This window comes from Solanum tuberosum, unplaced genomic scaffold (assembly GCF_000226075.1).
Source record: "Solanum tuberosum cultivar DM 1-3 516 R44 unplaced genomic scaffold, SolTub_3.0 scf00073, whole genome shotgun sequence".
Classification (NCBI taxonomy): Eukaryota; Viridiplantae; Streptophyta; class Magnoliopsida; order Solanales; family Solanaceae; genus Solanum; species Solanum tuberosum.
The window spans coordinates 254798-280197 of NW_006239002.1; the positions used below are offsets into that span (position 1 = coordinate 254798).

The window sequence follows — 25400 nt, forward strand, 5'->3', positions numbered from 1 at the left end:
AATTGTATAAATTGCGTTTCTATTTGTATAAAGCGCGAGAAAATTGTATATACACATGCAAATACATATATATTCGTCCTATACACTTATAATTATACAATAAAAATATTCCCCTGCCCAGTTCTCTTTTGTCTTTCTCTCTTTCTCGTTTTATACAACAGAATTGTATAAATTGCGTTTCTGTTTGTATAAAGCGCGAGAAAATTGTATATACACATGCAAATACATATATATTCGTCCTATACACTTATAATTATACAATAAAAATATTCCCCTGCCCAGTTCTCTTTTGTCTTTCTCTCTTTCTCGTTTTATACAACAGAATTGTATAAATTGCGTTTCTGTTTGTATAAAGCGCGAGAAAATTGTATATACACATGCAAATACATATATATTCGTCCTATACACTTATAATTATACAATAAAAATATTCCCCTGCCCAGTTCTCTTTTGTCTTTCTCTCTTTCTCGTTTTATACAACAGAATTGTATAAATTGCGTTTCTGTTTGTATAAAGCGCGAGAAAATTGTATATACACATGCAAATACATATATATTCGTCCTATACACTTATAATTATACAATAAAAATATTCCCCTGCCCAGTTTTATGCTTGTATAATGTATAATTTATGTTTGTCAACGATTTATACAAACGAGAGACTAACAACAATTTATACAAATGGCCTGCCAGCGAAATTATACAATTCTGAAGAGGAGCCAACGAATTATACAATTGATTCTTTTTGTATATATGTATAGCGAATTATACATATATATGTTTGCTATGGAGCGCAATTATGTAAACTTTGCTATAGCATACAAATATGATTTTTTTGTTTGCTATATGTGAAAGTTTCTCTTTTTAAAATTCAAATTATACTATTGAAAGTCAAATAACCCTCAAATTATTAGACAGACAGATCTGTTACTTGGACACGGACATTGTTACAGTCAACGAATAAAGAAGTATAGAATGGAGGGAAGAAATCTAAAGCTCGAGATAGTGAAGCTCTAAGATGATCAATTAATGAACTAGTTAGAGTCTGCTTGGATTGACTTTTGACTTATGACTTATAAGCCAAAAACAAGTCATAAGTTAGAAATTTTAACTTATGATTTTTGACTTAGTTTTGTTATTATAGCTTAAAAACAAGTGCTTATAAGTTATAAAAATATCTAAAATAAGCGAATACAAACAGACACTTAGTTGATTTGGTTACATCTCTCTCTTACTTGTTGATGTAGGCCTGAGGAAGAGGAGTCCATTTTGAAAATAGTCAATTTGGGAACTAGTTGATATCTTACAAGGATGCAGAAGTAGTGAAACCAAATGGGTTCTCAAAGTTAAACACAAGGCTGATGGCACCATTGAGAGATATAAGGCTCGATTAGTTGCTAAGGGTATACACAACACGAAGAGATTAAAATGAGGGTGTTAAAAAATACATGCTAATATATTTTACTGTTTTCAAATATTGAAGCACGATCCAAAAAATCCTGAAAATTTAATGTGTGATTGTTAAAAAAAGTTACTCTTTTGCAAGTAAAATTATTCAACTCTGTAGAGATTTGGCAACTCATAAAGCTAAAATTAAATATGATTTATATAGAAATTAATAAAACATATGATGCAATAAGCAAATATAGTAGTAGTACTTACTAACTTTGAAAACAATGTAGCTTCTCAAATACAAGCAGCCCTGAGACACCAACTTAACACCTCTATGGTATATTATTGCTATGATCATTCTCCTTCCTGACACCAATATTCATAGATAAAGAAGCTTGGCTTATTTAGACACTATATTTTCTCTTTATTCATGCATTAAAATGAAGCATAAAAAGCAGTTAAATACGAGCTCGCATTGTTCGATCCACACTAACAATTGGTGTACTATTCATAAACTCCCCAAATATTATGTCTTTCTCCAATGCTTGTATTGTCTCTGAAGAAAGGCAAATTTCAACAATTATGCTCCCTTCTTCTAGTCCTGGTGACACTGTTATTTTCCCATCTAACATGTTTCCCACCCCACTTCTATGTGCAATTGGCTTTCCCCAACCAAAATCATACTTGAAAAAATCGAATCGCGGAGAGTTATGCAGCATGAAGTAATTGCTTGGCAAATCACCCAATTTTTGTACCTCAGGGTCCTTCATCCAATTCTCGTATATGCACTTCAACTTTTCATGGTCATGGGAAGCAATCGACTCATTAATTTGCAAAGCAGCCCATCCGAATCCGTGCTCCAGCAGTTCTCCCGTTTTGATCTTTATGGTAACAGGGTAAATTGCATTCCCAAAGTACCCTTCTGGTAATGGAGGATTCAGTTTTTCCCTCATGTTAATGGATACCTCAAAAGTAGTTTCTTGGTTGTGATCGAGACGACGACAACGTATCACGGATCGCCAAACGTGAGCCAACACAGCTTGAAGAGAAGAAATCTTTGTGGTGTTCATTTCATGATTGGCCGTTGCTTTTAACTTGGAGACATTTTCTTTGGTAAAGTGAAATACCTTTTCTCGCAGCATTTGTACTGCTGGTGGTATGAATTTGTCACTTGAATTTACCATTTCATTTGGTATAGAAATCCGATTAGAAAAACGGTCAATTTTGAAAGGGAATTCACGTTTCAAAAAGGGGATTTTTGAGATGACATTAGAACCGCGAGATAACTCAGCCCAAGAATTGTAAAAATTCCAAAAAGAAGTTCCATCGACTACCACGTGATTACATGTGCTGCCAATGAAAATGCCATCCACAAGCTCTGTTACTTGCACAGCCAAACAAGGTAATTGGGAGATAGCCTCTTGGTTTTGGACTCCATTTAGTGAAAAGAAATCACGTACCACATGAGGAACGCAATTTGATTCCATGATGTCACGAATTGTAACACCATCAGCTATCGCATGGTTGAATTGAACGCCAGCATTGTTACAGTTAATGACGAAAGAAGTGGTTCCACGCTGTTCTGTGATTGCCTCAAGGCGGCCACAGAATGGAGGGTAGAAATCTAAAGCACGGGATAGTGAAACTCTAAGATGATCAATTAAGGAAGTAGTATTGGTTGATTTTGATACATCTCTTACTTGTTCCAATGTAGGCATGGGATAGAGGAGTCCACTTTGAGCATAGTCAATTTGAAGGGCAAGAATGTCCCATGGTGTCAACTCAATAATCTTACAATTATCCGTATGGTGCTGACTCCCTCCAGCAGCTTTAACTGTCCATGTTGAAATGATGGATACCTTGGAGGCCATAGCTTCGAGTTCTACAAATTAGTGAGGAAGAAGATCCAAGTATAAGGTACATATATAGTGTTGACTAAGCAAGATTTTCTTACTAAAAATCAAGACTGATTTCCTAAAATCTATTCCTTACCTATGGTAAGAAAACTTGTTAGATTGTGCTAATCTAGACCATTTAAACTTTAATATGGCAAGTGACTTAAAATCAGAGTTAATATCTCAGATGGTTACTCTACTATGCATTCTTCTCTCAGAAAGTCACTCAACTTTGAATTTTAACTCAAAAGTCACTCAATTATCCACTATTCTCTCAGAAAGTCACTTAAACTATTTAATTGTTTTTTAATTAAAATTTACAATTTATACCTAAAAAGCAAATCATAGTTAATAAACAAGGTATCAAGATATTGTAAGGCGCCTCATTAATAAACTGCATATATTCATACTTCTTTTATAAGTAAATGTTTGTGATTACATGTTATTACAAACTTTCAAATACATTTAATTTTATAAAGATTCACTAGTCAACTAGTTATTATTTAATATAATTATTCCCTCCACACGATATGAACAATCTTTTCAAGTCGAGTATGATTTTTTTGTTTGCAATATTAAAATGATGAGTGCTTGTTTTCATAAACTTATGGGTCGAAGTTTATATTTAAAAAAAAATTGAAATCACAGTTTAGAATTTTGTGCACATTTTATGAACAAACGTTGATTTTAAATCAAAAGTTGATATAGAGTTCCCAAATTCAACGGTCAAACACCTACTTAGGCTCCGTTTGGACATGATTTGAAATCAGATTGTTTTGAAGTTAAAGTATTGATTAGATATGCAATTTGAATTTCTTAAGTTGTATTTTTCTCATAAATATGAAATTCCCACTATTGTGAAAACTACTAAAATCTCCTCAATTGAACCAATCATAATTCATAAAACAAGATCTCAAAATATCCTAAGGCACCACATTCACTATAAAAAATATATATTATTTAATGGCAATAATAAATATGTGTATTCATAACCAATACTCTATATATATGCTGCTAAAGACCTAGCACTCTAGATGCAATGACAGTAACTCAAATGTCACTAAATGTTTTTACAACTATAAATATTACCGCTAAAAAGAAAAACTATTGGCACTAAGTCTCTCTTTTGATGTAGCATATACCGTCTTTGTGATTTGTCCCCGTTTATATCATATAAATTTAGATTTCTAGAATCAAACCAAAAAAAAGGTAAGGTGATTTTACCTGAGAAGTGGGATATATCAACCTTCCATGATGAGTTGATTGTTGGTGATTAACGTAGCTCCTTCTTGTTGAGTTTTTGGATGATTAAGCTATTTAAGTTTTGATGTTAGAAATGGGTATGACTAACAATTAAATATAGATATGGATGAAGTTTTTTCATGGATATGGATGAGAATAGTCACCAAGGTTGATTAAAGGGAAATTGTCAAACGAGTGTAATTGTATATTCAAAAAAGAACAATGTTATTAATATTATTTAGTTTGAAAGATAAATTAGTACACCATATCTTTTTAATCTTTTTGATATTTCTTGTAGTTAGTCTTCATGAGAATACTGTTTTATCAAGAATAAAATATGATTCTCTCTCTCTCTATATATATATAATAAACAAAATAACTTTTTGTTTAATTTTTTTAACAATATAAATAAGTAACAACCATCTAAACAAGCTTGTAGTCTTTCGTATGGCTTAACTTATTGATTATTAGGTCAGACTTTGTAAAAAATATTATTAATTCAAATTTTGATGTTTGAATTAGTTCTTTGTACTGCAAAACTCAAAATAATTAGCATACTTTAACTATATTTTTTATTCTACGACCTAAAACATATATCACGTGATATGTGACTTTGTTATATTTCACCTAACCACCCAAGAGATGTCTAATTTATGGGTCCTCAGGTTTGGTAGAAGTCACGATTAGTCTTGAGTTTTTAAGGACCAGTTTGATCATAGAAAGTTTTTAATTATTTTTTTGGAATAGTTTTTTGTTTTATTAAAAAATTAATGTTTAATTATGATCATTTTAAATTTAATTTGAATATTATATTTTAAATTTGAATAATAACTTATACTAATTTGATTTTAATTGACTTATCGCTTTTGAAGTTTTATATATGTATATTCAAACACAACTCTACCTTTTATATTGGGCGGGTCAAATGGGTCAAGACAATAAACGGTTAAGACCTAATTCAATTCAAATTTATTTTGATCAAAATGAATTGAGTCAAAACTGGTTAGTAACGGGTCATAACTCAATTCATCCAATTTTTACTAGTTTTAATAACTTTATTTGTTATTTTATAAGCTTTTAGTACCTAATAAAAATTTTGTTTTCTTTATTATAAGTATATATAATGTATAAAATAAAATAAAAAGTTTTTTGACAAGATTTTTCAAAAATCAATTGGGTCACAGATCAATTGATTTTTTTAATGAATTGAAATAGGTTGGATTGACTATTGAGCTAACAAATGAAAGGGTCAATAATCAACCCAAACCTAAATGAATTGTATCGGATTGAGTTTGATTTTGCCACGTCGCATATATCTAATAATTTATCCTTGAATATGTATTGTTGCTCTAGTATGGAGTCTCATTTGAAATAGCAAAAGAAATTATTCGAGCTACAAAATATAAATAAATAAATAAAGAATCTTTAAAATATCATTTGATAACATAAAAGAACACCATTTTATAATAGTCAAACAACAATATTAGTACAAAAGAACGAAACCAATATAGTACATTTACAAATTCTTCATCATTAGCAGTTTTTTAACGCAATTCCGTTGCATCAGAATTTCCTATGACGGAGATTATCAACAGAAATCGTCCCTTGTAAATTGTTTGTAGCAGCCATGTTAGAACCAAATTGCAATCTGGAAGCATTCTGGTTGGAAACAGGGGAAAGCAGAGAAGATGCTCTGTTATTGAAGCTTCTAGGCTGAGGCAGATCCAAGAAATCAACAGTGGTGACCGGAGGCTGAAACTCCGATCGAGTTCTCCGGTGAGACGAGCCCTCGATGGAATCAGCCCCGACGAGCAAGTGGTAGCTCCGGTTAGAGGTGTCGGAAAGGGACCGGAAACTAGTGTGGTGAGGCCTCTGTTTCTTCATAGCGTGAAGGAGAAATGGGATTAAACCTTCCATGAGTTTTCTTTTTTCGTCTTAGTGAGTTATGTATGGATGATGTTTTTGAGTTTTGGGTGTCTAAGTTTTGATGATAGAAAATGGAGATGGCTGACCATTATTTATAGTGGAAAATGTTTTCAAGGAGAAGTTTCATGGATATGGATGAGAATAGTCAACAACGTTGATTAATGCTAAATTGTCAAACCAGTGTGACAAATTGATTCACGTATATCCAAAATGAATGATTAATTTTTTTCAAAGATAAATTAGTGCACCAAGTATCTTTTAATCATTTTGAAATTTATTGTAGTTATATTTGAGCAAGGCTGAGTTATGTAAAGTTGATAGGGGTTTATCTAAAATTCGTTTGATAAAAAATTATATATTATTTACATATAATTTAAATCATTTCTTAGGTATGTATAGTAGATGCTAAATCTTATTCAGGTCGTATGTTTATTTTTTTATATTTTGAAATTTCTTAGTAAAAATCTTAATTCTTTTTTTTGTGGGAATACAATGAATATGCTACTATAGTTAGCTATAATACTTTTTTTTACTCTTATTTTTAGTTAATGTCTTAATGGTGACTACCTAGCCACTGTTGGGCGTACAATTATCTAATAAGTATTTTCTTACTGAAATTTGATTTTAGTCTTTCATTTTATTAATAATCAGGTGAGACTTTTGGGTAATTTTTGTCTTTCTTTTACTAATAATGTGTTTTCAAAACGTGTAAGTTTAAATTCTGATGTTTGAATTGACGCAAGTAGTTTGATGATTAGTTGCTTGCACTACAAGATTATGTCATTCTTTTCAATACAGAGGCTTATTAAATTAATCGTTAACAGAAAAGTTAGCAGACAATATTATTAGTTAAATAGGAATAAGTCTTGACCGTTGAAAAAAAAAATATACACATTGTATAAGACTGGAGAATAAAGAAAAATCATTAAGAATCTGTGGGCAATTGAAATAGTAGATAGTTATCAATAATAACGCGTTACAGAGCTGGAATCCACTAATTTTCAAGTTTTGACCTTGCTTTTTCAATCAATGTGCTCAATTAACTATTTCCAATCAAATTCAAATACTACAATACAAGTTGAACATAGAACCCACCTTCACTGGTTGATTATGTTTACCACTTTTGGTAACATGTGTCTTTTTCCTTATCCCTTAAACAACACCTCGTTTAGTTCCAAAATTAGAGGGGTGGGTGGGTGGATTAGATTAGACTGAATTTGAGAAGATCAAAATGAATTGAGCTAATACAATACATGACACGTTAATAACCTGCTCAAATATTGCTTAGGTTGAAATGCACCGGATCAAAAGAGACTAAAATTGAATAATGGATCATAAACAAGTTGGGAGTATCATGTTTTTATGGACTTCACTCTTAATTTTGATCAAGTTAATATTCATTTACTAGGCATGTATTAAATGTTTAGCCTATGTTTATGTAATGAACACGTGTCAAATTTAACAGGTTAGGTGAGAATAGTTAAGGGCAAAATCATAATTGGTTGAATGCAAATTGACAATTAAAAAAGTAAATCTTACATCACATGGTATGTAAGTTTGTTATGTTTCACCTACCAACCCGATGCAAATCATATGGAGGCATGTTCATTGTATTTTCTCATTTGACATCATGTTTAATATAAAATAAATTTTAACTTTTCTCATGTTTAAGAATTAAGTAGGTACACTTGTTTGACAATTTAGCGCTGAGTGTTGGCAATTGGCATCCATATCCTATCTTCCTCCTACTCTGTAATTTCTCCACTATAAATAATGTTGAGCCATCTCCATTTCTAACATCAAAACTTAAACACCCAAAACTCAAAAGCATCATCAAGAAAAAAGACACTCATGGAAGGTTTAATCCCATTTCTCCTTCACGCTATGAAGAAACATAAACCACATCAAAACACTTTTCGCTGCCTCTCCGACACCTCTAACCGGAGCTACCACATGCTCCTCCGAGCTGAATCCATCGAAGGCTCCTCTCACCGTAGAACTCGATCGGAATTTCAGCCTCCTGTCACCACCGTTGAGTTCCTGGATCTGACTCAGAATAGAAGCTTCAATAACAGAGCATCTTCTCTGTTTTCCAACCAGAATAATGCCACCAATTTACAAGGAACAACTACTGCTGTTGATAATCTCCGCCATAGGAAATTCTGATTGCTTTCTAAAAATTACTACTACTACTGATGATTTGTACTTTGTGTGTTCAAGTTTTAAAATCCAGACAAGAAGTGTAAATGTGCAATAATTGTTTGATTCTTTTCTACTGTTGGTTGTTTTATATATAAATACATTGACTTGATATATTATTCAACTTCGAGTTAATAAATTGATTTCCTATTTATAGTGTCAAGCTACTTGCAAAATGTTTGCTTAATTGTAAGTCGAAATAAAGGTAAATCATGACTTTTTAATAAATTACTTGCAAATTGTCTGTTTTATTTTAAAATTTATCTAGAAATTTAGATAATGAAACATCAATGAGTCTTTCTTTCGTTATCTTTTGTAGCTCGTGCACACTCTTAGCCAATATGTCGTGTGGAAATATTGTTGCCTAAAGGTTTAAGGGGTGAACAATTGCTTGGAGAAATTTTAAAGTTACTATGTTATACCATTTACACAACTATACTATTTTGTACAATTTACAAATTTTAATTTTCAATTCTTATTGTGATGTTTTTCTTCACATTAACTTTTTAGTCATTGCTTTAACTAATCTTTTTATACTATAACTCAATAGTACAATATATGAAAACCAACTCCAATTTTAAACTTTGCATTCAGACAAAGACAAATAATATTAAATAGGGACATGTTAAACATTTTTACTCTTTCACTAAATACAATGAATTGATATCATGGGACCCCAATGTTTTTCGTCAAAAGGAGACAAACTATTAGACAATTTATAACATTCGACCCATTATTTCTTAACTTCAGACGTCTTTTTAAGACAAAATCTTCAACAAAAGTGATAAAAAAATTAATAATCATACAATGTGTGTAAGCAGACAATTAGTTTAATTATTGCATTGACGGATCATTTTGTCAACAAAATACAACCTAGCTAGTGGTCGTAGATATGGAGATATATTAATTATCCAAAAATATTGCACTTTTTTCAACGTACGCAGGGACATCAAGATATTGAATTATGCCAGTAAATATTACTTTATGGACTTAAATTATGGTCAAGGTGAAAAAACTGCGTCTCCACAACTACACCTCCAAACTTGGGGATAGTACTGCTCATTATTTTGTTCATCTTCTTCGATTAATACTTGAATGGGCATACATGGCATGCATTGGTAGCATTTTGAGTGACATGCCATTGGAATTGATCCATCAACTCTAATCATCTCTTCATTTCTTGTCCACTTGTGCAAAACCTAATTAAGTACTCCAAGATTCGTCATTTTGTCAACAAACAAATCTATGGTTTAGAGTCAGTGGGTTCAGAATAAGTAATATTTAATTATTTTTATCTATGTATATATAGTTCAAGTAAAAAACAACGAGTTCAATCAAAATCACATAACATGTCATAAATTCACCTCTGAGTTCTGACACATTCAATAAGAAAAACATATAGAAAAAGAAGTAGAAATGGAAGATGTTGAGAAAACTTTTAACTTACTGGTGGCAATGCAGGAGGAAGTGGAGATAGTTTACGAGAATGAAGCATTAATTGAGAAGTGGAGATTATAATGAGAAAAAGGGTAAGGACCAAAAATAACTTCTTTGGTTGAGTTTTAAATTCCATCATAAATTCTGAAAATTGTTTCATTGGCATTGGCCAAGTACATAGATATTTAATAGAATTTAGCAAAAGTGTGCAACTAATTGGCTGGGAGTTGTTAGCATATTACTTTTTGAGGAGAAATAGTCAGACCAATATGTGTATGTTTGTATTTTATCATGAATATATTGTGTGGATTCTAAAGAAGGAAAAAGCATAAAACGGACATAAACTACTCCCACAAGATTTTATTTTTTACATAGTCATCCACAAGATTTTCATTTATCATGTTTTATATTACCTTATATATTTAAAAAAAAATTGTTCTTTTTGTGTACTTATGATATTTTGTATCAGTGCAAAGGTTTACGAGTTAAATGAAATAAAGTGTCATATCAACATCAAGCTGGAATAGCTCAGTTGGTTAGAGCGTGTGGCTGTTAACCACAAGGTCGGAGGTTCAAGCCCTCCTTCTAGCGTTTTCTCTTTTCTCTTTTTTTTTTTTTTAAAACTCCAATTATTACTTTAGTCCACTGACTATGGAGTAATTAATAGCTTTAAAAAAAAGGAAAAATTGTATATATAGTAAAATAAAAAAGAAAAACATTTAAATTATTGAATGCTAAAATTTAGCAATTAAAGATGAGAAGAATTTTTTTTTTCTTACCCTACCTCATCCCCTATTCAGTACCCCAACCCTCAACCCCCAAAATTTTAAAAAGTTTTTAAAAAAATATTCTTATTCCGCAGTCCACACAACTGCCTAGCCCAACTTCCCCCACTCCTCGTGCTAAAAAAATTAAAATTACGTTTGAAATAAAATATTTTTTCTTACCCCGGAAATTTTATTGGGGGTGGGTAGATAGTGAGGTGTGGGACTGGGTAGAGTAGGATGGGGTGATAAAAAATATTTTTTTAAAAAGAAAAAGTTCTTCTTTAATCGTTAAGTTATTAGCATTTAATTATTTTTTTAAAATGATATATATATATATGTATGTCATATTTGCAGAAAAATCCATATATATATTGTTTGAGTGGATGACATGATGCATAAAAGAGGTGTTTTAAAATTACTTAATCAAGTAGATGAGTTTTTAAATTATTTAATCAAGTAGATGAATTTTTTTAAGATTATCAATAATTGAGGGACTAAAATAATAACTCACGTTAAATTTAAGAGTGTTTTCAATACTTATTGTGTTAATTTTTTTTTTAGAAAAAACTCCTTCCAATTTCATTTCCATCTACGGAAAAAATTCCTCTATAACCGTTTTAACCACCTCTCAAATCACCCGGGCCTTGCGTTATTTCAGCAAAGAATCCAAGAATTTCGGGATAATATCTTTTGACAAACAACAAACTTGAATTTGACTTGAAAATTTCACTTTCTTGAGGTATTTATTTTCCTCTCTTTCATCCACATGATCTTAGGAAAAACACCCTCTTAATTATCATAATCTGCATCTTATAATTTCAAGAATTTTTTTTCTAATTTCACCTGAAAAGTTTGTTACTTTTAACGAAAATCATGGCTAGTTTGAAATCAGGGGTTCTTGTAAAGTTACTTGAAGAAATGAAAATGGTTGAAAATATGATAGTCGAAGATCGAAGACCAACGTTGTTACAAATCAGAAGCATAATTCCTGTTCTTGAAGAAGGTAATCTCTTGCCTAACAGAGGATTTTACCTCAAGATTTCAGATGTATCACACGCAATTTATGTCACATTGCCCCAAGACCAAAATGAGTTGATTTTAGGTAACAAATTAAAACTAGGACAATTCATTTATGTACAAAAATTAGAGGATGCAGAACCATTTCCATTGCTTAAAGATTTTACGCCTCTCCCTGGTAGACGTCCGTGTGATGGAACCCCTGAAGAAATTGGTAAGGTTCCAAAATTGGAAAAGATTCTTGATGGGTCGAACTCTGATTTTATTGTCGAAAAGGGTGTCATTTCTGAAGAAAATATTATGGATATATCGTCTTGTTTAAGAAGGTTGTCTTTAGAGTCATCTGATGTAGATGAAGTGAGGAAAAAAAGTAGTAATACTAATGTTCTTGAGGGAAGTAGTAATACTAAAGGGAAGTTTAGGTCCTTGAGTGCTTCGAAAACTCGTCCAGGAGTTAAAAGATCATGTGATGTTGAGAGCAGAAATTATGATAGTATGAGGCTAGTTGGTAGGAATAGGAGAATGTCTATTGATAATGATAGCGATACAGATAGCACAATATCTTCAGTTTCATCATCTACATGGACTTCTAAGAGGAAAAGTTGGAATGAGTTGAAGAGTTTGGGAGCTGAGGAGATTTTTGATTCTTCAGTTGTCAAACACAATATCAGACCGCCACGTTGTCGTAGTGCAACTGTGAGTTCCCTCTAATTTTCTCAATGTTTCATCTTTTTTGTTTGATGTACTTGTGATAGAAGTTTTATAAATGGTCTCAGATATACACTTAAACTTTACCAAATGTTCAATCTTTATCTGTTATGTCGACAGGTTTCACCTGTTCGTTCTACCAAATACGACAGCTCAGATGACAATTCAAGTTCAATATCAAGAAGAAAGGTTGTTGATGTTGCGAAGAAAATAGTCAAGAGTTCAGCTAAGAGCAAGAATTCTGTGTCAAAGATCAACTGTGAACAAACCATCCGTCCAATTAAAGGATTAGTATTTGACAGACAAGGGGCAGAAACTGGGATTTCATGGGATTCACTCCCCTCGAGTTTGGTGGAGATTGGCAAGGTACTGAGCTCAAGTGTGGTTAATTGGTATTACTTGAATGACATTATTGAGAAATTCATAATAATAACTATGTCCACGATTTTCTCTTGCACTTCAGGAGGTTGTAAAGAAAAGAGACATTGCTTTGTTTGCAGCTGCTGAGGCTTTGCAAGAAGCTTGTGCAGCTGAGAGGTTGCTCAATTCCTTAAGGTGATTGCTTTTTGTACTCAATCCTCCTTTCTGCTAAATGAATCATACAATTATCGACAGCTTTCCTCTTTACGTTGAATCTCCTTATTAGTCTTAATGACCGTCTGTCTAGTATGTAACTCGGAATGTGCCAATAATATATAGAAGCTGACTGACACATCTTGTTTTCTCTAGCAAATTCTCAGAGTTTCATATACCTGAAGAAGATGATCTACAACCTCGTATTGATACGTTTTTGGATCTTCAAGATGATATGGCTCAAACAAGACTAATAATGAAGTGTCTAACAAATATAAGTCCAACTAGAACAGAAGAAACTGATTCAAGCAGCACCAGTGCAGATAATGAAGCATCAACAATCACAGTGCAAAGAAAGAAAAATGCAACTACATGGATAAAATCAGCAGTGGCATTAGATCTTTCACCATCCTCCACTGCTCTCAATCCAATTCCTAAGACTAGGAGCATTACCAATACATTGAAGAAGTCAAGTACATCGAGTGAAAGTACCAAACAAAAAGGTGCAAGTATCGTTAAAACTGATCATAATAAGAACACTGATGACACTTCTCCTGTATTGACATCTAACAATGATGCGCAACCTGAATGGACCAGGGGTAGCACTATCGATGCAGCTACTCACCTAGCTTCTTCGTTGCAGGACGAGTGTAGGAAAATGTTTTTGGGATTCATAGAGAAATATATCAATGAACTCGAAAGGAAAATGTCTTTGATGGTATCAGATAATCAAGTAGCAGCATTGATGTATAAAATCAAGAGAGTAAATGACTGGTTAGATTTGATCATCAACAAAGAAGGTTCAAATTTGGATGAGTCAGAAATTGAAGCATGTCATAGAGTGAGGAACAAAATATATGGGATCCTACTGAAGCATGTAGAGAGGACTGCAATGGCTTTTGAAAGTAGCAAAGTGCTTCGTTACATCGTCGACAACTAAGATTTTAAATATCAGCTCATATTAATATTCAAACAGAACCCCTTTCTAAACAGGGAAATTATTTTGTTTTTAATTTGTATATATAAATGTTGAATCCTGTTTATATGAGGGAAGATTCTGGTGTAGCCAAAAAAACCTTACTACATTATTCTCTGCCTTTGAAAAAGTGGAAATGTGAGAGATGAATGTAACTCATCAACAATACAAGTGGCAAATTAGCACAAGCATAGTTCACAGCAGTTTTGGTGTTTGTGGCTGTAATAGCTGTAATATAGTAGTCGGTTGTTAATTTAGTGTGTTTTGATTGTCACACTATTTTCTCATTCTTGTTAATTTTTGACAAGATTTGCACTGCTTCCCTTGTTAGTTGCTATGTTATCTGGATTTGCTACCGTTGAGTAAATGATTTTTCAAAAATAGTTTTTCTACTTCTACAAGCTAATGATAAGGTCTACGTACACTCCACCCTTCAAAATTACACTTATATAAGTTCACAATTGTTTCGTATTAAAAGAAAATTAGACAACCTACTATATATAATATGTCCATTCGTTCACTATCTATCCATTATTATATTATTACTATTATTTAAATTAGAAAACTGACAGTTTGTTTACGTGGAATAAGTTGGTTGGTTGAGCTTCGTCATAACATAGGATCTAGTAAGTACCATTTATCACGTGAGTATTGGGGATGCCTAAAGATGGTTTAACAACCATTTTCCAATTTGCATTAAATTTCTAATTCTGAGATAATCAAATTCTATTAGTTTGCTAAACAAATAAGTAATGAATGAAATTTAATTTAAACCTTATCTTAAGTCTAAAATATTCCCAAAAAGACTAAAATTAAGCGTAAATTGGCATTCACTCAGATTTACCATCACACTCAACACAAAAGACTCACAAAAACAAAACAAGAAAGAAACCCAGAAGTTTCCTCCATTAACGAGTACGGTTCAAGATTTTCCCATTTACCCTCCTTCCATTTCTTGGATTTTCAAGAAAATGGGTGTTTCTAAAACTTCAAAAGCTACAATCTTTCTAGGGTTTCTTTGGCTGAACCTATTCCAATCAGTAGTGGGTCGTTTTGTGGTAGAGAAGAACAGCTTAAGGGTCGTTTCACCTGATGATATTAAAGGCACTTACGATAGTGCAATTGGAAATTTTGGGATTCCACAATATGGAGGTAGTATTCCTGGGACTGTGGTTTATCCAAAGGAAAATCGAAAGGGTTGTCGAAATTTTGAGGATTCTGGGACTTCTTTTAAGTCTAAGTCTGGTGCTATGCCCACTTTTGTTCTCGTCGATCGCGGAGGTATGTAGTAGATGCTCGCTTTTGGCTCAGCTCAACTAGCTCTTTGTAGAATTTTTTATCAATTTTACATAATGTATTGTGTGTTCGATTGAAATGGTAGTGAATAGAGTAGAATGGATATTAAGGATTCATATAGTCGACCCGGCTTGTTTGACTATGAGGCATAGTTGTAGTTATTGACTTGGTCCTTGCCTTTATTGTTGTTGGTTTGGGGAATTTTTTTATTGTCATTTTTTTGGATTGTATCAGTAGTTTTTGCTAATAAAGGTAATGATACTTAAAGTTGATAGCTTAATTCTTGTAGTCCTATTGATTTTCTTACTGTTTCTCGGTGGCATATCATTTGTAGTGCTTCTTTAGTATTTCCTAACAGTGGCTGATAAATTTGGATGCAGATTTTAGTTGGACTGGATTACATAGGCTTACCCTTATAGTTGATTTTGAATCCCTCAACACTTTTCAAGTCAAACTTTTGTTCTCTTTTTTAATTTAATTTTACAATTTGGAGGTGTAATTTGGATCCCAAAAGGAGTTAATAGTTCACTGATACTTTGAGAAGTAATCAGGGGTTGAAAAAGAAAGTGGATGTAATCATTTGTAGTTAGAAAGAGGTCGTTTGTAAAATTATCAAAAGCTATGGGGAGTTACCATTTTTCTTGTTGGCAGATTGCTTTTTCGCTCTGAAGGTCTGGAATGCACAAAATGCGGGCGCTGCTGCAGTTCTAGTTGCTGATGATGTTGACGAAAGATTGATAACCATGGACTCGCCTGAAGCAGATGGTTCTTCTGCAAAATACATTGAGAACATAACAATACCATCTGCCCTCATTGAGAAAAGCTTTGCAGAGAAATTGAAGAAAGCTGTCAGTGCAGGGGAAATGATTAATGTGAATCTTGATTGGAGAGAAGCTGTGCCCCACCCCGATGATCGTGTGGAGTATGAGCTCTGGACAAGTAGCAATGATGAATGTGGGTTCAAATGTGACATGTTGATGAAATATGTCAAAGATTTCAAGGGTGCAGCACAAATTCTCGAGAAAGGTGGATATACTCAATTCACACCGCATTATATTACTTGGTATTGCCCTCAGGCATTCACTGTAAGCAAGCAGTGCAAGTCTCAATGTATCAACCATGGAAGATATTGTGCTCCTGATCCTGAACAAGATTTCAGCTCTGGATATGAAGGGAAGGACGTTGTTGTTGAGAACTTGAGGCAGTTGTGTGTTTTTAAAGTGGCCAATGAGACAAAGAAGCCATGGGTGTGGTGGGATTATGTGACTGATTTTCAGATTCGGTGTCCCATGAAGGAGAAAAAATATAACAAGGAATGTGCTGATGCTGTTATCAAGTCTTTAGGTATTAAATGCTTCCCCTCAACGCCCTCCAATTATCATAAGTGAACAGATAACAGATTAATGTCATTATTTCCTATCTGCAGGTCTTGATTCAAGAAAGATTGAGAAGTGTATGGGAGACCCTAATGCTGATGAGGACAACCCCGTTCTGAAAGAAGAGCAGGATGCCCAAGCAAGTTTCTTTATCTTTCCTTAAAAGTTTAAAACAATTTAACTGTGTGCAAACACTTAGAAAAGTAGAATTCCTATGCAGATTGGTAAAGGAACAAGAGGAGATGTCACCATATTACCTACTCTTGTTGTCAACAATCGACAATATCGAGGTTAGTGCACACACTTACTCCTGTCTTCAACTGAGAACCTTTATTCTTTCTTTCTTAATGCTTGTTCTTTCAGGGAAATTGGAGAAGGGTGCTGTTTTAAAGGCTATTTGCGCTGGTTTTGAGGAGACTACTGAGCCTGCAGTTTGTTTGAGCGATGGTGAGTGCACATGATTCTTAAAGCTAAATATCAACTAGATGTTTAATCACAACATATAATGGTTCTTTCTTTTATAACAGATGTGGAGACAAATGAATGCCTGGATAATAATGGTGGCTGCTGGCAAGACAAGGCTGCTAATATCACTGCCTGCAAGGTTCTTGCATTGAATTGTGGAATTTTTACAACAGTTTCTGTATCAAATTTTTTAACGTTCCCTGTTTTCTATCTCTTTTCTTATGAACTCTTAATTTGTATGAGCAGGACACATTTCGTGGTAGAGTGTGTGAATGTCCTGTGGTTGATGGTGTTCAGTTCAAAGGAGATGGTTATAGCTCTTGTACCGGTAAACTAACAATCTTTGCTCCATCTATGTATTTTGAAATGATGGTTATGCTAATTATGGATCATCCAAGTGCTGTAAATTCAAGAGTAGCAAATACTAAAATTGTATGTCTGTATGTTATTAGATCAGAAAAACAAATAGGTAAGTATTCTAAGAATATTCTTTTTGTGCATGCAAGAGTATATTGGTTTGTCTTTTTTCTTATTTATAAAATCAAATCCAAGTAATGTCTTAGCAAACCTTCCGTCAATAATGATATAGTATTCATCAGTTAGCAGAAGTCTGGGTTGATTACCAAGCTAGTATCGAGGTGTACTTGATGTTCCCCGAGTAAATGCTTCTATTATTGGGATCTCTTTGATAGATTGTCTAGGGCCAGCAGAGTTTGTTGAGGACTGCTCCCTCTCTAACTATTGTAGACCTGTTGGTGTGAAATACATCATTTTTATCACAAGAGGCTGGATCAGGTTGTCTTTGTATTTATCCTTTTGGACTCCTAAGGAAAAGGTGGATGGAGTATGATGGTGGTGTGACCTGGGCACAAGCTAAAATGAAGTACAACTTAGATGCACATAAATTTCGTTAGAAGCAAACTTCACATATTTGTTATGAAAAATGACTCTGGGTATTAACAAGATGGTTGAAACTAACCCAGTTTTGGGGGTGACTTTAAACTAGGAAAGCATGTAAAATAATACCAAAAATCTTCCCTAAAGAAATAAGGAAAAGTTTCCAAATATAGAACCATAACACACCCACTGTTGGACGTGACTTTTCAGCCCAAATTGGGCGTGAGAAGCAGCTCCTAAACAGCCCCTTTGGGCTTTAATTTGCTGCCACATGGGCGTGCATGGCAGCCCATTTTTGGGCAGAATTTCAGTCCCTTTGTGGGCTTGATTTTCAGCTCTTAATATACTACTCCCTCCGTTCACTTTTACTTGTCACTTATTCCTAAAATAGATTTTCATTTTTACTTGTTACTTTTGACATATCAAGAAAAAACAATAATTTTTTTTCATGTTTTACCCTTAGCATTAAATACTTATTTCCAAATCATTTTCCAAAACATCATTTAATAGGGGATAGTTTGGTAAAATACCTATTATCATTAATTATTTTCTTAATGAATGTGCCAAGTCAAACTGTGACAAGTAAAAATGAACGGAGGGAGTATTAAAGAAATGAAGATGCCCAGTTGAGTTGAGTTGTATTGTTTGTCATCAAAGGGTATCATGTAGAAGGTAGTAGAACACATCATACTGGATTTATTTTCTGAAAAGTATGATCTAAAATGTCTAGCTCTCAGAGGTTGAATACAGCTCATATATGATTCTTATCCGTCTGATATCCTTTATGATACTCGTTTACTTGAGAAACATTTGTCTTAATGTTGCTTCTTTCCTCAGTCTTTTCTACTCCCTCTGTCCTAGTTTATATTGACTTACTTTCCTTTTTAATCAGTCCCAAAAAGAATAACACGTTTTTATATTAAGTAATAATTTAACTTTAAAATGTCTATTTTACTCTTAATGAAATGATTTATAGCCGCACAAATTTCTAGCATTCATTTTAGACCATAAGTTTTAAAAGTCTTTCTTCCTTTCTTAAACTCCGTGCCGAGTCAAAGTACCTCACATAAAATGGGACGGAGGGAGTTTCTTTTTATTTTTCATACACAATTTTGCTGTCTCTTGTTATTATGTTGAGACTTCAATAATCTACTTCCACTATCTTCAGCAAGTGGACGTGGGCGATGCAAACTCAACAATGGAGGCTGTTGGCATGACACTCGAGATGGTCACACATTCTCTGCTTGTGTGGTTAGTTAATCATCTCTTGTAACTTCACTTTCTTATATTTATCTCCACATCGCATTTTCAAATTGGTTCAGATTTGAATGCTGATCATGTTCTAACAGGATAACGAGGAAGGCAAGTGCTCATGTCCTCCAGGGTTTAAAGGTGATGGTGTTAAAAGCTGTGAAGGTAAGCAGTTTTTCTTGATCATGATGAAGTTATTGTATTACCCCCCACCCCCACACACCCCTTGTGCCTGCAAGGAATGTGCTGAATTACTGCTGGGAATTAGATTTCCGGAGGCATGTTGCAACTTGCAAACATTATATGAGATGAGCTTTTTGCGTATGCGAACTGAGATATTATAACATGTAGAGCTTCTTTTCTATTATTGGTACTGCAACTTTAACCTCTATCATTGTGTATTGTGTTTCCACTTCATAGATATTGATGAATGTAGAGAAAAGAAAGCATGCCAATGCCCTGAATGCAGCTGCAAAAATACGTGGGGCAGTTATGAGTGCAGTTGCAGTGGGGAACTACTGTACATCAGAGACCATGATACCTGCATAAGTAAGTTCATATAGTCCAGACTTCATTCAGAAATGTGCATAATTTTTAATCCACAGTAAGAATTGGTCATGACAACTTTCATTTTTAGGCAAGAGAGCTAGGGAAGTCAAATCGGCATGGGCTGCAGTTTGGGCTATTTTGATTGGATTGGCTATGGCTGGTGGTGGCGCATATCTTGTGTACAAATACAGATTAAGGGTAAGTTTAGAAATCATTTGGACTTATATTGTTGATTGTTAATAGTAATTCTTTTAGAGTATTTGACTTTTCTCCATGAAAATCTTGGTAAAGCTGGTAAACAATCTTCTACATTATTTTCTGAAGTTTTTATTTGTTAGTTGTTGACTGATCAGAGCATTCTCAGTAGTTACTATAGGTAGGTAGTTTGCTCATATTAAATGGGTTACCCCATATCCGAGAATTATCCGTCCTTTATGTTCTTCAACCGGTTTTGGGAAAGAGTAATTCTTAGTTAGGAAAGAAATATTTACCCTCCTTTTTTTTTTAGTAAACTGTGAAAGAAGAAATATTTATCCCCCACTTCTCTACTTAGTATTATAATAAGAAATTTAAAAAGATATCTTTGTTGGTGGGAGGTAGCAGTTATTCCATGGAATTAGTTGGTGTGTGCAAGTTGGTCCGGACACCATGGTTATCCTAAAAAAGAAATCCAAAAAAGGAATAAAAGAAAATTACTACGTATTTGTATTTATCTTCTCTTGTTGTTCCATTATTTGTTGGATAAAAGAAGGGATAAGCTGAAGATAATTGTTTATCTATGTCGACATATACATTTATGATGATACTTGGTTAATTAATCATTTCCTTAATTTATTACTAATGCTGGAAGACAGAAATACAAAACTTGACAATACACTTGTTTCTGGACATTGCTTGTCTGTTTGGATACACACTTATATCTCCTTTGCTATTACCTCCTCAGTCATACATGGATTCAGAGATCAGGGCTATTATGGCACAATATATGCCGCTGGACAGCCAAAGCGAAGTCCAAAATCACGTCAACGAGGATCATGCTTGAAATAGATATCGTCATGCCACCAGATATCCAAAATGAAGTCCAAATGTTGCCAAGCTCGCATTGCAGATGGAAAATATTGTCAGTAATTATTCTTCTGAGAATTTGGATGAAGTGGCAGATTCAATTGCCTTCTGTTTCTGATAAAGAAACTGAAGGTAAATTCTTACGTCTGTTATATAACAGTGGATAATAAAGACAACATAGGATTGTTTCTTTCTTTTAATTTATCTTCTATTCCCTCTTATTTTATGTATCGTTGAGGGTCTTGTAATGTTTTAGGCATCAGTTTAGGGTCAGGATAAAGAGTTTGTGGTGTAGGATTTGCAGCTGTAATATGGGATGAGTTGTATCACCATAAATTTAAGTTGGTGCATGCAATCATGTAAAGTCGCCTCTCCTTTTTGTCACTTCTCACGAGTGCTTCTGTTGTATTAAAGAGTTGTCACGCTATTAGTAGCTGTGTGATATGTGAAGCATGGTTACACTAGAACATGAAAATCTTGGCGAATGATATCCGCTCTTTCACTATGTTTTTGTTGCATGAATATTACTGTTGTTAGACCTGATTTCAGTTTCATTTAGAGTATCCTAGATCTAACGAAGTTGTGTTCACAATCTGATATCTGATTGACAAACAGTTGTTTTTCTCGACTTGTTTTGAGATTCTGCATTTACCTTTCTCAATTTGTTTCCTTTAACTGTGTTAAACTAATAGCAACTGTCTAGTTGGAGCTGCAAAATGAACTCCATTTAAAGGAGAACTATTTTGGGCTGCTTACTAGCAAGTGCTTTGTTTGTTTGGTTTTGGAAAGTTGGATTTTATACAGCTTTTAAGCAGGATCAACTTTCTACCAGAAGAAAAAGGAAGTTTTTTAACCATGTGATACATCATAATATTCATATGGTTTCATTCTCAATGTATGCAACTTAACCTCCTTATGATCAACATCATGAGAAAATGCTAAACAAATAGGAAAAATAAAAACATTAAAAAACTTCTCATCATGTTTCCGTAGAGAGTAACTTTATTACACTTAAAAATGTTTGATGATCAGTAGAATGATTAGTTGATAATGGATAACACGACAGACAAAGTGTTTTTTAGTTTTAAAGTGTTAATTATTAACTAGACAATTATACAAATGGCAATAAATAATTTGTCATCTTGTACGTGTATGATAATGCTCTCAATTAATCCACTGCAATTAACCTGCATGCCTTGAGCTGAATTCATCAATCTTCCAAATTTACGATTTTGGATTTGGAATTCCAATCTTCAGATCAAGCCCAATGTCCATTCCATTGTATGCTATTGGAGAATACATCCACAGATCATCAGAGCTCAATAGCTACAATAATTAGCGGTGAATTCAGGATTCAGAGTTAGTAGGTTCATAATTTGATCTTGTTAACACATGTTGTGAAGAGAAAATATGAGTTACCTTGATTTGAAGTTGCAAAAATTTGACATACTGGACAGCCTCTTCAAGCATGGTGCTAATATCAACCTATCATGGAAACTCTTGCTAATCAGATTCCAATTTAAACACGAACACATCATTACTTGATGGAGTTTCATTGAGTACAACATATATACCTTTGTTCCGTTAGGGACGAGACTCTGCAAGATCCTCAATCTCTCATTAATTCTCTCTCTTCTTTTCTGTAATAAGAAAAAGGCTGATTAGGGACCAACATTTAGACGAATTTGGATAACAATGCAGATGATAATTACCCTTGCATACAAACTCTGAGGATCTGTTGCTGAGCCTCTGTTGGCTCTGGATTTTCCATTGGGCAAAGAAACTCCTTTTGAGTTGTTATCGCTCGAAGCTAATCCATATAAATCATAACTAGAAACATTAGATTCATCTTCTGAACAGCAACTAAATGAGCTCTGCCTGTGAAGCACAGTATTATTGTTATTGTTATTGTTTCCAGTCTCCTCATCATCAGCAACACTACTCTTCTTTGGTTTTACACTTCTCTTGTTCTTCTGGACATATATAAGATGATCAATTATAAGTAAAAATAATAATTAATCAAAAAGATTTGAGTTCAGATGACACTCACATGATCAACAGGCGATCGTGATCTTTTCTTAGAGCTTTCTGATTGTTGCATTTGATCATATTCTCTTCCTAGCTGCAAGCTTTTTCCATGAAGAACAGATTCAGACATAATGTTTTCACCTGATTCAATGCTGTCATTGCTCACTTGTTTGTTCAAAAATTCAACTGCATCCGCTTCGATTAAATTGTTAGTTGGAGGCAAATGACTACTCTGTTCCATTGTCATTGAAGTGTTGTTATTTCTCAATAACATTGGTTGAAAATTATTAGTACTAGTTGAGAAATGGTAGATGCTACTATTAGTATCTTGAGAAGAAAAAATTGAAACTTCACTAGTTCCTCCAATGTTTGATTCATGATTTGTCCAAAATATTGGAAGTCCACTACTAGGTAGTTGTTCATTTGGACAGGTACCAAATAACTGTGCCATGAAATTCGCCTCCTCGGTAGAACATGTTCCACTTAAGGAGCTCCATTCACCTTCAGACATGGCTACCACAGGTTCCATTTTAATTTTTCTGATTATACAGAGAGATGCTCGATGTTATCGATATATATATATATATCCTTCTAAATTATTAAGGATAGAGGCTTATACTTGAACGTTTAGGTATATATATATATATATATATATATACCTAAACGTTCAAGTATAAGCCTCTATCCTTAATAATTTAGAAGGATATATATATATATATCGATAACATCGAGCATCTCTCTGTATAATCAGAAAAATTAAAATGGAACCTGTGGTAGCCATGTCTGAAGGTGAATGGAGCTCCTTAAGTGGAACATGTTCTACCGAGGAGGCGAATTTCATGGCACAGTTATTTGGTACCTGTCCAAATGAACAACTACCTAGTAGTGGACTTCCAATATTTTGGACAAATCATGAATCAAACATTGGAGGAACTAGTGAAGTTTCAATTTTTTCTTCTCAAGATACTAATAGTAGCATCTACCATTTCTCAACTAGTACTAATAATTTTCAACCAATGTTATTGAGAAATAACAACACTTCAATGACAATGGAACAGAGTAGTCATTTGCCTTCCTTCATATAACAAAAAACAAATGTAGGAATGTGACAGTGGATATATTGACTTTGTTTGGTACTCACTGTATTTCAATATTTTAGGACTTGGTAAGCCCAACTCTTTTGAACTAGCAATCATTTGTTAAGAATGGGCCAACTATAACTAATTAGACAGGAGAAATTGGTAAAAATAGCCATTTTCAAACCGTTAACTCAGTGTTTCAAGATTATACTAGTGTCTAACAGCATCGTAATTTGATAAAAATGCCCCCATTTTTTAGCCCTCCCGAAATGCTTTCATCCTTTTTGCTTTCTTGGTGACTCGAATCCATAATTTTAGGGTTGGAGGTGAACATTTACGGGAGAAATTCCAAAAAAACTTGTTACTGGAGTTTGAACATTTATCAATTTAAATTCCATGTTTCGTTCATGGACTTTGAAACTCAAGCAAATAAACTTGGATTATGAAAATTTGGACTTGATGAATCGTTCATAGAGTTTGAAACTCCAACTCCAGCACATTGCATTTGAGAGTTCCACTTGTCGAAGCATGAAACTCCGGTACCATGTGCTGGAGTTGTTCCGTATTTTAGCTAGGGGTGTTTCTGTCCAGATGTTATTTCCGTCTTAAAAAATAATTATGTGAGCTAACAATAAAATGATTAATGAACCCTTGGGAGGCCTTAAACTCCAATTATAAATAAGTGTGAGAGAATATGATTGAAACTTAAATCATATAGTATTTGATAAAAGGATAAAATGTTATTATCAAGAGCAATTAAGTTAGGTAAAGATAGAATTAAGTGAGATATCATTTGGTGAAGTAGATACTGCAGAGAATCATATCTGGCAATCTATAGAACGTGCGGGGTCTTTTATTCATAATAAAATATTAATGAAAATGACAATATCCTCAAATAAAACATAGATCGTGATGGGTGACGACATTTAAACTATTTGCTGCTTCACATAAAGTCTTCAACCTTAATTACCACACGTCCCCAAGTTAGAATTTGAAGTCTATGAGTTCTAAATTTTAATCTTTTGAAATTACTAAGTTTAGCCGAATTCATGGCCAACACTCTAGTTCCGATCTTGTCTCTATTTTGTATTTTGTATTTTTATTTAATATTCGTAGTTTTCTAAAGCTAGAAATATTTTGGACACTTTTTAAAGGGAAAAAAGACAAATATATCTCCGAACTATCGTAAATGGTATGCAGATACCCTCCGTCATACTTTTGGGACATTGGTGCCCCTGCCGTCCAAAAACTAGAGCATATATA

General features: G+C 33.5%; 5 protein-coding genes and 1 non-coding gene across 6 annotated transcripts; 3 read left to right on the forward strand and 3 right to left on the reverse strand.

Moving 5' to 3' along the window:
- Positions 1–1707: 1707 nt before the first annotated feature.
- Positions 1708–4662, reverse strand: LOC102586256 (uncharacterized acetyltransferase At3g50280-like). The gene is made up of 2 exons (XM_015308239.1): positions 4511–4662; positions 1708–3273 (listed from the first exon to the last, which is right to left on the reverse strand). The coding sequence occupies exon 2, from the start codon at positions 3260–3262 to the stop codon at positions 1850–1852; it is 1413 nt and encodes a 470-aa protein (XP_015163725.1). The 5' UTR covers positions 3263–3273; positions 4511–4662; the 3' UTR covers positions 1708–1849.
- A 1299-nt stretch (positions 4663–5961) lies between these two features.
- LOC102586586 (uncharacterized) lies at positions 5962–6508 on the reverse strand. Its single transcript, XM_006346245.2, has one exon. It carries the CDS (start codon positions 6443–6445, stop codon positions 6092–6094), a length of 354 nt encoding a protein of 117 aa, XP_006346307.1. The 5' UTR covers positions 6446–6508; the 3' UTR covers positions 5962–6091.
- Positions 6509–10607: 4099 nt separating this feature from the next.
- TRNAN-GUU (transfer RNA asparagine (anticodon GUU)) lies at positions 10608–10681 on the forward strand. The gene has a single exon. It is a non-coding gene; the product is annotated as a tRNA-Asn (tRNA).
- Positions 10682–11730: 1049 nt separating this feature from the next.
- LOC107060362 (uncharacterized) lies at positions 11731–14095 on the forward strand. The gene is made up of 4 exons (XM_015308208.1): positions 11731–12570; positions 12703–12948; positions 13046–13137; positions 13312–14095. The coding sequence occupies exons 1-4, from the start codon at positions 11731–11733 to the stop codon at positions 14093–14095; spliced, it is 1962 nt and encodes a 653-aa protein (XP_015163694.1).
- Positions 14096–14908: 813 nt separating this feature from the next.
- Positions 14909–21518, forward strand: LOC102586925 (vacuolar-sorting receptor 3). Its single transcript, XM_006346246.2, has 12 exons — positions 14909–15412; positions 16079–16771; positions 16854–16942; positions 17024–17093; positions 17167–17250; positions 17331–17407; positions 17515–17596; positions 19334–19416; positions 19515–19581; positions 19837–19965; positions 20054–20163; positions 20909–21518. Exons 1-12 carry the CDS (start codon positions 15103–15105, stop codon positions 21005–21007), a joined length of 1893 nt encoding a protein of 630 aa, XP_006346308.1. The 5' UTR covers positions 14909–15102; the 3' UTR covers positions 21008–21518.
- A 665-nt stretch (positions 21519–22183) lies between these two features.
- LOC102599043 (transcription factor bHLH84-like) lies at positions 22184–23559 on the reverse strand. The gene is made up of 5 exons (XM_006346452.2): positions 23081–23559; positions 22743–23003; positions 22605–22670; positions 22450–22515; positions 22184–22356 (listed from the first exon to the last, which is right to left on the reverse strand). Exons 1-5 carry the CDS (start codon positions 23507–23509, stop codon positions 22255–22257), a joined length of 924 nt encoding a protein of 307 aa, XP_006346514.2. The 5' UTR covers positions 23510–23559; the 3' UTR covers positions 22184–22254.
- Between the last annotated feature and the right edge of the window lie 1841 nt (positions 23560–25400).

What these genes read in the sequence shown, in the direction of transcription:
- LOC102586256 (XM_015308239.1), bottom strand. Translation starts at nt 3,262, where the DNA reads ATGGCCTCCAAGGTATCCATCATTTCAACATGGACAGTTAAAGCTGCT.
- LOC102586586 (XM_006346245.2), bottom strand. Translation starts at nt 6,445, where the DNA reads ATGGAAGGTTTAATCCCATTTCTCCTTCACGCTATGAAGAAACAGAGG.
- LOC107060362 (XM_015308208.1), top strand. Translation starts at nt 11,731, where the DNA reads ATGGCTAGTTTGAAATCAGGGGTTCTTGTAAAGTTACTTGAAGAAATG. An exon ending in CACGTTGTCGTAGTGCAACT is followed by an intron (nt 12,571 to 12,702) that starts GTGAGTTCCCTC and finishes TTATGTCGACAG; the next exon opens with GTTTCACCTGTTCGTTCTAC. An exon ending in GTTTGGTGGAGATTGGCAAG is followed by an intron (nt 12,949 to 13,045) that starts GTACTGAGCTCA and finishes CTTGCACTTCAG; the next exon opens with GAGGTTGTAAAGAAAAGAGA.
- LOC102586925 (XM_006346246.2), top strand. Translation starts at nt 15,103, where the DNA reads ATGGGTGTTTCTAAAACTTCAAAAGCTACAATCTTTCTAGGGTTTCTT. An exon ending in CAACAATCGACAATATCGAG is followed by an intron (nt 17,094 to 17,166) that starts GTTAGTGCACAC and finishes TTGTTCTTTCAG; the next exon opens with GGAAATTGGAGAAGGGTGCT. An exon ending in TGGTTATAGCTCTTGTACCG is followed by an intron (nt 17,597 to 19,333) that starts GTAAACTAACAA and finishes CACTATCTTCAG; the next exon opens with CAAGTGGACGTGGGCGATGC.
- LOC102599043 (XM_006346452.2), bottom strand. Translation starts at nt 23,509, where the DNA reads ATGGCACAGTTATTTGGTACCTGTCCAAATGAACAACTACCTAGTAGT. An exon ending in CTCAGAGTTTGTATGCAAGG is followed by an intron (nt 22,671 to 22,742) that starts GTAATTATCATC and finishes TTCTTATTACAG; the next exon opens with AAAAGAAGAGAGAGAATTAA. An exon ending in TTTTGCAACTTCAAATCAAG is followed by an intron (nt 22,357 to 22,449) that starts GTAACTCATATT and finishes TAATTATTGTAG; the next exon opens with CTATTGAGCTCTGATGATCT.